Source organism: Crocuta crocuta, unplaced genomic scaffold (genome assembly GCF_008692635.1).
Source record: "Crocuta crocuta isolate KB4526 unplaced genomic scaffold, BGI_CrCroc_1.0 scaffold291, whole genome shotgun sequence".
NCBI classification, from domain to species: domain Eukaryota; kingdom Metazoa; phylum Chordata; class Mammalia; order Carnivora; family Hyaenidae; genus Crocuta; species Crocuta crocuta.
In genome coordinates, this window is record NW_027527977.1 from 2185540 (window position 1) to 2200126 (window position 14587).

Here is a 14587-nt window from a genome sequence, read left to right on the forward strand (position 1 = left end):
TCTCTTTTTAAAAAAAAAAAAAAAAAAAAGACAGCAAGTGAGGATGTAGAGAAACTAGAAGTCTTGGGCCTTGATGATGGGAATGCAAAATGGTGCAGCCAATATTGAAAACACTATGGAGGTTCCTCACAAAAATAAAAATAGAGCTACCACATGATCTAGCAAGCTGACTTCTGGGTATTTATCCAAAAGGATTGAAATCAATATCTCAAAGAGATATCCAAATCCCCATGGTCATCACACTGCCATTCATACTAGTCAAGATAAGGAAACAATCTAAATGTTCATCCACAGATGAATAGATTTTAAAAACGCAGTATATGCATACAATGGCAAACCTTTCAGCCTTAAAAAAAGAAATCTGAAAATATGTGACATGATAATCCTCAAGGACATGACGCTCAATGAAATAAGCCAGTCACAGAAGGATAATTCCATTCATATGAAGGATTCCATTTATATGAAGTATTTAAAATAATCAAACTCAGAGCAAAAGAATAGAATGGTGCATATTTTTATAAATTTTTATATGCACAAGCTCCAGGAGAAGTAAATGAAGCTAACAGGAAGGCAACAGAGGACAAAGAATAGTAGAGAGGGGAATATAAACTAAAGCTGCTCTGGGTCAGGTGCTTTGCATTTGCCACTGCATTTATGCTTCACAACATTGAGAGTGTTTCTGTTTCCCCATAGAAACCACATCATACCTATGACTTGCTCCCTGGTCCAGTCCCTGGTACTGTACCAGAACCATTTGTCCTAGGGGACACCCCTTTTTCTTACACCATATTGAGGATATGGGTATTACAAAAATGTTCCTTCATCATGCAAGGGAGAAGAGGAGGTGGTTCCTTAGGTATTTACTGCCAGTCAGATCTTCGTTTTTACAGATATAGCACTCTAGAATGGGGATAAAGGAGATCTCTCCCAAATTACCCAAGATATTGACTATTACTCACCTTATTATGAATTCTAACAGTTGCAAACATTTTCTTGCAGATATAGTACCAACAGGTCTCTGAATGTCACAGGTACCTACCTTTCAGCATTGAATCTGATGTCCCTTCTAGAGAAACAGAAATGGCCCAAGGCTCTGAGGGAGGCCCCAAGGACTCTATTCTCTGATTCTGGAATAGAATAATAATAGAATAAATAGATTTCTTGATAGAAAAAACAAGGTAGGAGGAGTTGGATTTAGAAGAAAATTTGGGGAAGTTATCTAAAACAGAAAAAAAATTCGGACAGAATCTTTTATGAAACACATATTCAGCAGAGACAGGCAAAGGAAGGAAAATGATAAATATTTTCTTTCTCATATTAATATATCAAAATTAGCTTATCAAGAAAAGAGAATGGAGATTATCACAGGAGAAGTTGGGGCAGATCAGTGAAGAGGAGAAAGGAAAGCTAAGTTTATAAAAGAGGAGAGTGGCATTATGTGTTAAAGGTTCACAAGGAAGGTAGGACTGAGGAAAGAAAACAGGACTAAGCTGGCCAAGTGCCAGATTACTTCAAAAAAGACTGGTTTCCAACTGTGGACCCCAATCTCACAGCCCTCCTCCCTGTGCAGACAGGTCAGGGGTACATTTTTACAATAAAGAGTAGAAAGCTGATTTAGCTATCACATTTTGCTTCTTTCCCCCATGACATTAATAAATATTTTTTTAAAAACTAGGATCTACACTAAAATTAGAATTAAGCACAGCCGCCTTTGTTGATGATTTACTTAACCACATATAAAAGAAATCCTTTAAAATAGCATAAAGCTATAATGCAGATGTGACAGCATAAATTCCTTCATTAGCATATAAAATGACTTCTTGGAGAAGGCTAGACTTTCAGAAGATATGAGAGACCTGCTTCAAGAATTTGTTTGGGAAGGAAGAGTATCAGGATTTGATTTTTACTCTTGATCACATCCTGCACACTCATAGAAAGTAGAAGGAAGCCAGGTGTGAGATGGAAGATGGCGAAAGGGCAAAAGTATTATTAGAGGTTCTCAGTGTGGCAAACACCACATGGGACACCGTCAATGTGTGAGATGGTGGGGAAATCTAAAACAGGTGCCAGATATGACATGCTCCCAACTCTAAGGAGAGGTTGTTCCCCATGAACCAATTACCTGCTTATCCAGAAAAACGAGCTGTGGTTGCACTCTAAGTTCCTTTCCCACTTCTCCATCTGAAGGCTGGACCAGGACCGAGAGAACATAGGGCCGAATATATATCAAATTCTCAGTTTTAAAACTGCTACTATTTCTGGCATGTTTAAACAAAAAGAGAATACATCCATAAGGTTACAGATATCATGGCAGTAACTATTTCTATAATGCATTATTACCAGTGAAAATATTTGCAATTGCTTTTGCTTCTAGAAACTTTGTAACACACTCTATAGGAAACATGACCATATAACCCAAAAACATTTATGTATTTATTGTTTATGCTTGCTTTTAGCATTGGTAAGAGGTGGACTGGGTGTGTGAGAGGTGTGGGAAGAAGCATAAATTATGAGCTTAGATTTTATCACCATTCATTAAATATCAGTCCCAAGAATGCCTTATCAGACTAAGATATTTAGAAGGTACCAATATGTTCACTACACTGCTCATAACCAGCTTTCCCCACAAAGGCTCTGATTTGTAGTGTTTTCCAGTTTTTATGGTATAAGTACTTCTACCATGGCTGATTCCATGGTACCGTGGTGATGTCATTGGAACAAACTGGAAGAGGTGCCTGGCTGCAAGCTCCAGCAACAGCACAGTGTTACTTGGAAGAGCTCATTTAATCTTAACAACAACCCTTTCATATTTACATTCTCCACAGTGTGCTTGCACTAAATAGGCTCAATAAGTGTGGAATTAATTGATTAATTTATTTTAATTGAATGAAGCCCTCAGGGAGAATAATAACTTAAAATTAATATATGCTGAGCACTTACTGTGTACCAGGTGCTATTCTAAGCTTTCCACATATAAAACCGTTGCATCTTCAAAATGACACAGTAATGTAGGTATTTCTACTTAAACATAAAGGGACTGAGGCCCCAAAAGGCTTAAATGCCTTGCCAAAGGTCTCACAAATGCTTAAGTGCATGATCAAGGTCTAAAGCAGTTAACCAATGAGCTATATCGGGTTTTTTTTTTTTTTTACCTCTTTCAAGCACGTTAATTACTGATGTTACTTAGCAATAAAATGCAATAAATATAAAACAAAATGGTTATGTAATTCATGTTACCTCAAGACATCTTTTTACCAAAGTTTTGGTGTTTTTGATGACCAAGATAGCTTCCTTAAAAGGACATTATACATTATTACCTGATTAAGCCTCTTGTATATTATGTATCATGGCCATGCAGTAGATTTCCTGCATTGAATGGAGATATATAGACATCATATAGCACATGTATTACCCTAGCATAGAGCATCTATTGTTGACTTGTTCTCAAAACAGCCTAGATGAGGTCTTACTAAGGCTTGATTTAAAAAAAAAAAAGTAGCCTACAATCAAATGCTTGTAAGTCAACTATTTTATTCCTTAACCCTTTTCCCCCCTCTTATCTAAGGAGAAAAAAAATATTTATTTAACATGGAAGGTGCATGTCAGGTAAAGATGACAATTAGTTCCCAAAAGAGGAAAGAGTAGAAGAGCAAACAGAGTGGATCAGGAACCATGAAGTTTCTGTAGAAAGAACTTTTTCTCTCCCCTGAGAATCCTGAAAAATGAGGACAGAGTGGGAATATGTGGTCCTAAAAGTCCCCTTTGGTCATCTACCAGTTAAAGCCCTGACCTCTGTGCTAGAATCACTCACTGGGAATTCAACATATACCAGCCTAATCTCATTTATTAGTTTTCTTAGCCTGAGTGGGTAAGAATCCTTTTTTATTTTTTTTTTTAAGGGGAACAATTTAAATCAGATTTTTAAGATCCTGCTATTAATTCTATCCTTCCATGGGGCCCAAGTTATTGGAAAATTCTAATGTTGTTTCAAGATCCTAACCCGTTTCTTAAATGCTTTCTCATGTGGGATAGGGTGCAGGCTAGCAATGCAATTAAAGAAGCCAACAGACCCCACTGAAGATCCAGACATAGGTAGTGATATCTAGAAACGAAGAGATGGGAACCACTGGCCTGAGCACCCGCCGAAAGGCCCATCCCTGACACACTTTAAAGTTTATTGTGAGCAAACATCTCTTATTAAATGTAAACAGCATCTTACTGGAGGTCAGAGACTTGCTGCTACAGCATATCCCAAGGTAATACCACTTTAAGCTCCACATAAACTCTTAAGCAGTTTCTATCCTAAAACCTGACCGTAGGTGGTACAGTTTTTTACGATATGTTATAATAGTGCAATAAATCTGTTAGCTTAAAATCGAATCTCCGTGGCCTTTTAGAGAAATCATCATTAAATGCAGGGTCCTGTTAATGATGCCATCGAAGTGAAATTGTTTAATCTGCTAAGGGGGTGAAAGGTCACCAAATGAATTTTTTATAATACATCAACTTGACACGCAATAGGGAAAACTGTAATAGATAAAAGCAAAGGAAAAGGGCACTGTCTTCTTCTGATAGGTCAATAGCAGCCAAGAGAGTCACTCATCCACTTTCCTTTCACGATGGGGCTCCTTTTGCATTTAATATGGACACCCAATTAATACCTCAGCACCACAGACAACCTCATTTTAGGTGACTTATAGCAATTTCTCCCCCTTCCCTGAAATGAAAGTGATCACAATACATCATAGCATTGTGCGAATTAACGTTAATTGATTCAAGTTACCAAGCAATGATGGGCCACTTATATAATCTAGGCGTTATTGGGTGCTAGAAGGGATGGAGGGAAGATTAGATTCCAGTGTCCGTTGCTGTGACGACGGGAGTCACCTGACGCCTTGTTAGACAGTTGTAAGGTTCTATTGCTGGCCCCAGTGGGGTCGTCAGTAAACTGGAGTGATGTCCAAACATCATTATACGCTGCTCCGATATTAAAGCAAAGGGATTAGCAACTTATTGCAAGCAACCTGGATTTGTCATGGTGCTGTCGTTATCCAATTTCCAACCGCTAATGTGACTGTAGCCTGCAGGCAGACGGACCTACAGCCAAACTTTAAAAAATGGGGGAGGAGAGTTCCCTCCAATCCTCTCCATTTTAACCGCTATTTAACAGCTTCCAGTACCCAGTCAGGTATATGAAAGAATTTTTTTTTCCTTTCAGTGCTTAAGTACCAGCTAAAAAATAAATAAAGATCAGGAGAATACAGACATTTCCCATTTCCGAGATCACCACTTTTCACTCCAACTCTTGCTTTTCCATCTGCCAGATCCGAAATGCTTCCTCTGTAGAGGAGGGGATTATTTCTACTTGCATGGCAAACCTAGCAAACAAACCCTACTGAAAGCTGGCCCTGGGCAAGACCTGTGGGAGTGGGCTGGGGTAGGGGCGTTAGAGGTACTACCTCATTCCTTCTTCAGACTTCGCCTCCTCAAAGTTATTAAGTCAGGTTCCTATAAAAGCGCCCCATGTTCCCATTAAAAGCTTCAGATGTCCTGCATTTTCAATTATTCCTGTTTTAAATAGGTTAGACCGGGCAGAGCCTATAAGTACCAAGAGGGGGCTTGAATTCCAAAGAAGTTTGCTGCAAGATTTCATACCCTCTAAGAACAAAATAAGCTCTCTAGTCAACTTGGTTTAACAAGCATGTTAATGCTTCTACTATGTACAAACATTGTTCTAGGCACTGTGAGATATGCAAAGATAAATAAAACACCATGACCTCTGCCCCTCAGAGATATAGCCCCCCCATCCCACCCCCGCCCCAGCCATATAGTGTACAAGGCAAGAATGACTTTCCTGGCTATCTCTCAGATGACACACATACCATTTTACTTATATTTCAGAGTCCTTATGCTCCCCATTAAGATTAGCCAGATGCCTTTAGCTGCTGTCAAGTACTAGGGAGAGAAGAGGGAAGAAATGTCTTAGGATCTCAGAGGTTCCTTCTGGCACTATAACATAGTGGTTCCAAACCTTCTATATTGTAAGCACCCAATACATGTTACTGTATTAACTCTATGACATATCAGTATTCACCGTGTACTTCCTCTGCTCGTAGGTCACTGCATGCCTCTGGAAAGCTACTACCTATCTTGGCCTGACCAATTTCAAGTTCTGGTACACTCTTCAGTTGGTGTGCTTGCTGCTATGCTCTTATACTTATTATTAAACTCTTGTGGTTCTTTGAAATTATTCATTTCAAATTAAGATTTGAGTAACCTTAGGTATAGGCGGCAGTGTGCCAGGAGTAAATAAAGGCACAGAATAAACAGGGCACATCTTCCAACAAGGTCAATTCAATGGTTAAAACCTAAGTATTTTAGGTGGAAAATCATTTAAAATAATATTTTATAATAAATGTATCATGACTGTCGTATCTGGGATAATGAAAACTCTGGATGCATTCTTCAAGATCATATACAAACTGTTCAAAAGGTCCTATTTGCCTTAGGGTGCTGTAGCAGCCTTAGTCTGATCAGGAAAACATGAACCAAGATCTATATAATGGAAGAGATTTAATACAGGATATTGGTTACACAGGAGTATTAGAATAGCAGAGAAGCCAAACAGGTTACATTTCACTATTTGAAACAAATATTTGATGATGACTCACCGTGCATAGGCACTCTTGGAAATATACTAGTAAGTTCAAGTGTTGACCATCTAATAACTGTTACACGGATAAAAATATACTAAAGTTAATATAGCTAAAGTTAATTTTATGAAAAACTCAATTAATGGTGAAGCAGGTTCAGATTGAATCAATTTCTTTATAATTATATATAGAATGAGATTACAAATAACATATTAAATAGTTCCGTAAATGTTTGTTTTGCCTGCCCATGGATTTTAAATGTCTAGATTTTCATTTGAGCCATATAATTTTTCAGACATAACAGCTATTCAATTAATGTCTGCAAAATAAAAGACATTGAAATACAGGCTTTTATGAGTCCTTATTATATTTACCTACAACTTTGGCATCTGCACACGGAAATCTTAATGACTTGATTTTAAGGTAGCTTGGTTTAGTCCTAGGGTTCAAACTACATGTGGATCTGAGTGGGGAGCTGCTGAATCCAGACATGTCAACAGCAGCAATGGATTACAATTAACATCCCATTTATAAGGAAAATTGTAGAAAAATATAACCTGTGGAAGTGGAGTCAAGGATTTAGTGGTCTGGGGCCATTTAATGTAAGAACAATGGTCCTGAAAGGTATCACTGAAGAAACGGGGTTATGAAATGATAATTTTAATGATGACCATGAATCATCAATAAAAAATATGAATGGTCCACATTATTTCCCATTTAATAAGGCTGGATAATGTGTTTGTTGTTTCTGTTTTTTAGTTTAAGAGACGAGGCTTTTTAACAAAGTAGTGATAAAAGGAATAATTTTTAACTAAATGGAAAGTTTGCCTATGCAGAGCATCTCATTTTCCCACAAAACCACATATATAAAATACCATTATGACAGTCTTGCCATTCACGTAACAAAGCAGAGACTTTGTATTGTAGTGAAAAGAAGAAATGGCATAGAAACATTCTTCCATGGCAGGTCTGTGATTATGCCATGAAGGAGGAAACAGACAGGCTGGCAGTACAGAAATCTCTTCCAGGATGAACATTCTACAGTCTTGGGAAGAATGCCCTCCTGTGTTGACAGAGGGATTCTGTTCTTATATACTCTGGACAGCTGTTTCCTAGACAGCAGGTCACCAGGGGGTGTGGAGAAGTTGCACAAGAGAAGATGCTAAATGAACTGAGTGACAAAAGACTTGTTAGTCTTACCAATGATCTCTTCTCTGTCTGCCTGGAGAGAGCTAAAGAGAGTAAGAGAACCTAAAAAGGTACTAAGTTGATGGGCTCAAAAACACACATATATACACTCCTCCAGTGTTTTGCTCACCTTTACTAGAACTGTTTTCAGGAGCCAAGGATTGTGGCAATGTCATAAACAGAGAACTTTATTGGAGATAACATATTGAGTTTCTGCTACTACACAGCAAATTACCACAAACTTAGTGGCTTAAAATAATACAAATTTATTATCTTTGGGTTGTGGGTCAAGAATCCAGACAAGCTTGGCTGGGTTTACTGCTGGAGCCTCTCAGGAAAAATCCACTTCTAAACTCATTCAGAATGTTAGTGGAAGTTATTTCTATGTGGCTGTAGAATGGAGGTCCCTGTTTCCTCACTGGCTGCCAAAGTCCGTTCTCTATTTATTCCATCTGTTGTTGTTGTTGTTGTTGTTGTTGTTGTTTTTAATGTGATCCCTTTCATCTTAAAAACAGTGACACTTTAAGTTCTTCTCACACTTTGAATCTCTCTGCCTTCCTATTCTGCCACGCAAGAGAAAGCTCTCTTCTTTTAAAGGCTCGTGTTATTATCTGGACCCACCTTGAAAATCTTGGTTAGTCTATCTTAAGGTCAACCATGCCACATAACATAGTGTATTCAATGAAGTGCAATCTGACCATATTCATAGTTTCCTGGGCTAAGGGCAGCACATCACTGGAAGGCCAGTTTAGAAATTTCACCAACCGCAAATAGCTTTGACATTTCAATATTTAAACTTCCATAAAAGATACAGATGTGTTTAATTTTACCATATGACAAAGAATAATATTTAAGGTGTTTTTAATTTTCTTTGGTAATGAAGCAGGGGAAAGGGAAAAAGAAGAGAAATAAAGGAGAGAAAATCAAGAGAGTGACAATCAGTTTCTACTGAAAGAAAAGTAAAGAATATAAAATATGTCTTGCCAGGATTCCAGATAAGGGAGAAAATACACAAATAAGACTCCTGTGGAGAATACTCAGTTTAAAAAGCCAGATTGAACTTATATTTATCTCTGTGCTCTTTGCTCTGCTGATATTAATTAAAAATAAAAAGAAATAAGAATGGTGCAAAACCTGGGCATAACTGGTGTAAACTAACAAATACAAAGAAGGCAGGAGAGGAGAGAAGTATTGACAACAGAGGTCAATGAGGTTTAAGAAGATGGAAAACGGGTTCATGGAATCGACTTAGACAAGCAGACAAAATTTAAATCCAGATGCCACTAGAAGAGGATAAATACCAGGCCAATTCACTGCATATTATGTAATTAAAGGGTAGAGAGCACTCCATTTCTCTCCCACAAAAAGAAGTTAATGGCTTTTTGAAAGCTGGTTGTACTCCCTTTAAAAATTAAGTGCCCACAAAAAACCATAAAATACCTCAGAATAAACCTAACCAAGGATAGAAGAGATCTGTATGATGAAAACTATAGAAAACTTATGAAGGAAATTGAAGAAGACACAAAGAAATGGAAAAACATTCCATGCTCATGGATAGGAAGAATAAATATAGTTAAGATGTCATTACTACCCAAAGCAATCTACACATTCAATGCAATTCCAATCAAAATTGCACCAGCATACTTCTCAAAACTAGAACAAACTATCCTAAAATTTGTATGGAACCATAAATGACCCCAAATAGCCAATGTAATACTGAAAAATAAAACCAAAATGGGAGGGATCACCATCCCAGACTTTAGCCTCTACTACAAAGCTGTCATCATCAAGACAGTATGGTATTGGCACAAAAACAGACACATTGACCAATGGAACAGAATTGAGAACTCACAAGTGGACCCAAAAGTATACAGCCAACTAATCTTTGACAAAGCAGGAAAGAATATCCAATGAAAAAGACAGCCTTTTTATTTTTTTTATTTAAAAAATTTTTTTAATGTTTTATTTATAAGNAATAAGTCAGGCAGAGAAGGACAAATATCATATGTTTGCACGTATAGGAGGATTAGGAGGAACTCAACTGAGGAACAAGGGGGAGAAGATGGAGGTAATGGTGGGGGAAAGGGAGAGAGGCAAACCATGAGAGACTTTTGAATGCTGACAAAAACTGAGGACTGATGGGTGTGGGGGGGAGGGAGGATGGGCATGGAGGAGAGCACTTGTGGGGATGAGCACTGGGTGTTATGTGGAAACTAATTTGACAATAAACTGTTTGTCAAAAAAAAAAAAAGGAAATGTCACAAAGAAAATTAAGTGCCCAATATGGCCTCAATTTGTTGAAATGCATACAAACCCATTAAGTTAACAAGAGTGAACCTCAACATCCTTGGTGCTTTTCACTGAAAGGCATGTGTCCTATACTGATTCTTCTTTCTCAAGGTCAGTTCATTAGCTTGTCAATGGCTCTCCAGTGAGTTCAATGGAAGTCTCAAATGACACTGATCAAAGTTGAAAGAAACAGGGCTGGCCTGAGGCCTGCACTAGGCTTCAGGGTTGTTTAGCATATTGTGCAAGTCTTAGGACCATGGGAAACCTTGTTAATTTTCATTCAATCCCTTAGGACAAGGCATTTTTCATTCTGCAGAGATTTATTCAGATATACTCAAGAAGCAGCTTTTCCTTATCTTCAGAAGATTTTCTTTTTGCCGTATGTTTGAAAAATCTCTCTTAAAATACCAGAGGGACAGAGAGAGATGGAGGAATGGAACATATCCCAACAGAAAATCGATGCTGTAATATACATGTTCAGCAGTTTCTTATTAAATCAGAAATATCGGAGCCAAAAGTGAAAACATGATGGCTATGATGGATGGTGGGCCATAAAGGTGATCTCTGAAGCTGTCTTGCTTCTTCATAAGAGAATGATATCCCCCACATCCATGTGTGTGTGTGTACCTGAACTTGTGCTGGTTCCACTCTCTTGGCTGGCTTCGTCTGCTATACCTCCATAGCTTCTGCTCTTTGACTTTTTTCTCCTTCTAGTCAAAGCCTCAATATTTACTGAGCTTTTCTTATACATAATATAAAAATCAGTTATTTGGGGATGATGAGCTACTAGAAAAGCTCAGAATTGTAAAATCTAAATAAAATCTAGCAATGGACTGACTGGCCCTTTTCCTCTCTAATCACCTACATATAGTATATTTGTAAGATCTCGGTGGGATCTAAATGAAATTGGGCTGAAGGAAAAAAAATTAAACATAGGCTAAGATGCATTTGCAATTTTTTTTTCAGATTCTTAATTCTTATATTACCATGCATTATGTTATAATGACATTGATAACATGATGAAAGTTTGGTAGTTGGTAAAAATATCCAAGATTTAATTGATTCTGAAAAATCACATGACTAAGAATATTTTTTAATTCTATGAAAATTCATAAAGCCCTTCAAGTTTCCTTTTCATATCTCCCATACATATTAATATGCTGTCTGGAAGAGGAACACCCATTTACATTAAAAGTCAGGTAAAATATGATACAAAAACATTAGCTAAGCTTTCATTTGGATATGTTATTCTGTGTATATAAAGGCTATCAATGTATTAGTTAGATATGCCTAATGATATGAAGGTATCTCTTCATTTTTGCTCTTATTTTATAGCAAATCCCGCATCCATTGAAGATGGTATATGGAAGTAACTAATATTCATTAAATATCAATTGCTTATTTATTAGCACAACCACAAATAAGATGAGAAAGCAGTGATAACAGAATGATCTAAAAGAATATGAATGTTCTAAAATCTCATTGAATAAAATATATCAGAATCTAAATAATTTTATCTATTTCAGGGACCCAATATCACCTGAAACTATGCATGGGTTTGGGCTTATACTGGACAATATAGGGAATATCTATGTTGCTCACCTCTAGCCCTCTATAATCAGCAGCATTTGTGAGATGGTTAGTATTATATATATTTCTTAAGAATTATAATATGTTAATCTTGTCTTTCAGTCTGGGTTATCATTTTTAGTTCTTTTGCCTATGCTAAAAATTGAAGCTTGGGACTCTAAAAGTCTTGACATTGTGACAGATATCTTAGATACACTTGGGCTGCTCACTTTGACTAACACAATCTATAAAATTGAGAGTAATTTACACTTGTTTTACCTCATTGTGTACTTCCCATGCTTCTTCATTTACTAAGCTCAGAAAAACATTCAGGTAAATTTATATCTGAAATGTCTGTTGGAAGAAATAGGGTGGAAGACTCCAAAATACAAACTTTTAGAGTCAGTATAACAGGACACAAAGGATGTTGTAGAACTTACACAGCTCTGTGCCATAAACATAGTTGACAACAGTGACAGCCCTGCCTCCTACAATTTGACAAAGGCATCCTTTTCATGGCTTTATAATCCTAGCTTAAATAAATCGCAACCAGGGTCACTGAATTAGCCTAGTAAACTCCCAATCATCCTTCTAAAACTTTCCTCAATGTAAGTCCCCTCCCCAGTCCTTATAAGAAATTATTATCACCCTCCTCTAGGATTCAATTTTAGCTTATACCTCTTTGGAATTGTGATAGGTAGTGTTTTTGTCCCTTAAGGCAAAGATCATGTTTCATGTTAGCCATCCAAGAATCCAGCCTACTACTTAAATTCATCACATGTATATTCTTTCAATAAACTAATGAACAAATGAATTGAAAACAGTTGTCTTAGAAAAATTTCTTCCTACATGCTTTTCACTTAAAGGTACCAAAATATAACATCTTCAACCATCCAAAATATAGAATAATCATGAATAATACAGATTTAATTTTTAAAAAGTCTTAATTGAGAATTTAGGTCTATAAATGACTGGCTTTTTATTCTTAAGAAGCAGACAGATTATGTAACTCAGTGGAAGTAGACTGACATTTACAAGAGGCACCCTAGAAATCAGCCCTTGTTTAAATGTTTTTATAATTAGTACTTACCTAATGCCAGTGATTCCCTTTGACTGAGTTACCAGTAAGGCCCCAATAGTCATATTCAGAACATTCTCTAGTACTCCAGTTTGTTGAGCAGTGATAATCTGGTGAGTCAAATTCTGTAATTTCTTACTTGATAAAGATGAAATCAGTCCAGTGTTCCTTATTGTTGCCAGATCACCAATTTCAATGACTACTACTTTTGAGATAGTTTCCATAGTGGTTGGTGGTGAGACACTATATGAGCTCATTTCCATCATGAGAGGTCTACGTTGACCAACTCTGTAATGACTGACACAAGTCACAGTTGGGCAATTGCGCTTTCTCTTTGCTTTATTGTCAGCAATGGCCTTTAAGGTTGCTTTATTGCCAGATATCTCATGAATAAATCTGATTTGGTTTTGGCTAACTTGCAAGAAGTCAGTTAGTCTTTCAAGGATGAGGATTTCCCAGCCTTTTTCTAGGACTGGAAATATCACAGTGAAGGCCAAATGAATGGAGACACCTGAGCGTATTTCAACAGGCTCCTGTCCTTGTAGGACAACATACAAGAGGTTATCCAAGATGCTAAAATAGTTGGAACCAGAAGACTCATCCAGCAATGAGGAAGTCGATTGAACCAGAAGAGGTGGAATGAAACTTTCCCTGATGAAAACACGGGGGCTCTGGAGTTCATGGTAGAATATAGCTAAGAGAAGCTTGGAGGTATTTTTGTTCCCCAGTAGAAAAAACCGCAAAGCCTGGGGAGTCTGATCCACAAAGCACACCTTGGTGATTTCCCTGATGGGTAAAATGGAATAGAAAGTAGACACAGACCCTAAAGTAGAACAAGGGGTGTTGGCATTTACACTACTAAAGGTGTCAACAAAACCATTAGTAACAGATACAACTGGATATAACTTCCGCATTGTCCAAGTGGCATCAGCATTGTCAAGAACTAAGACCACTTGGTCAGTCTGTTTGCAGATGTAGCCTTGTATGAGGGATCGGTATGTGCATTTCTGTTCTTCTCTGAATGTACCTATAAAATAAAGGAAAATAAGTGATATATAAACCACAATCTCTCAAAGATGATTTGCAATCCATCACTCTTATTATCATCTGTAACCTCATGAAACATTTATTGAAATTTTAAGTGTGCTAGATACTGAGTATGCAAAGCAGTCTGGGTAAAATATGAAAGGTAAAATATGTTACATCACATGTATTATTTAAAGGTAATAATGGACATAATAGCTAGGTGAAAAAAGAATTGAATAAGTAAAATTATTAAGGAAAAGGAATAATCACTAAGGCCTCCATAATGGAAAAAGGATAGGGGAGATGGGTGTAATAATATGTGAGTCAATGAAAAAAGAGGTAGATTGAGGGGGCTGGAACAGAGATCTTACAGAGATGTATTAAAATTGAAGAGGTATACTGAGTCCAGATTGTGAGAAAGTTTGGATTTCAGACTATATAATTTTCTCATTCTCTCTTCTTTTTTTTTTTTAATGTTTATTTCTGAGACAGAGAGAGAGAGAGAGAGAGAGACAGTGTGAGCAGGTGAGGGCCTGAGAGAGAGGGAGATGCAGAATCTGAAGGAAGCTCCAGGCTCTGAGTTAGCTGTCAGCACAGAGTCCAACGCGGGGCTCGAACCCACGAACCGTGAGATCATGACCTGAGCCAAAGTCAGATGCTCAACCAACTGAGCCATCCAGGCGCCCCTCATTTTCTCTTTTTCCTAAACATGAGGAGTAAAAACAATACAAAAGGAAAAGAGGAAACTAGCAATTTGGGGAGTACTGACATTAAATAAAGCCCA

The 14587-nt window shown here is 37.3% G+C and overlaps 1 protein-coding gene across 1 annotated transcript in view; it reads right to left on the minus strand.

Moving 5' to 3' along the window:
* The window catches only part of PKHD1 (PKHD1 ciliary IPT domain containing fibrocystin/polyductin), a 487578-nt gene that overhangs the window by 35186 nt on the left and 437805 nt on the right, over nt 1-14587 (minus strand). Inside the window, exons 60-62 of the mRNA XM_077752866.1 lie at nt 12790-13804; nt 2123-2258; nt 1040-1127 (exon numbers count right to left, since the gene is read on the minus strand). Coding sequence (XP_077608992.1) covers nt 1040-1127; nt 2123-2258; nt 12790-13804 — 1239 coding nt within the window. The remainder of the gene's footprint in view (nt 1-1039; nt 1128-2122; nt 2259-12789; nt 13805-14587) is intronic.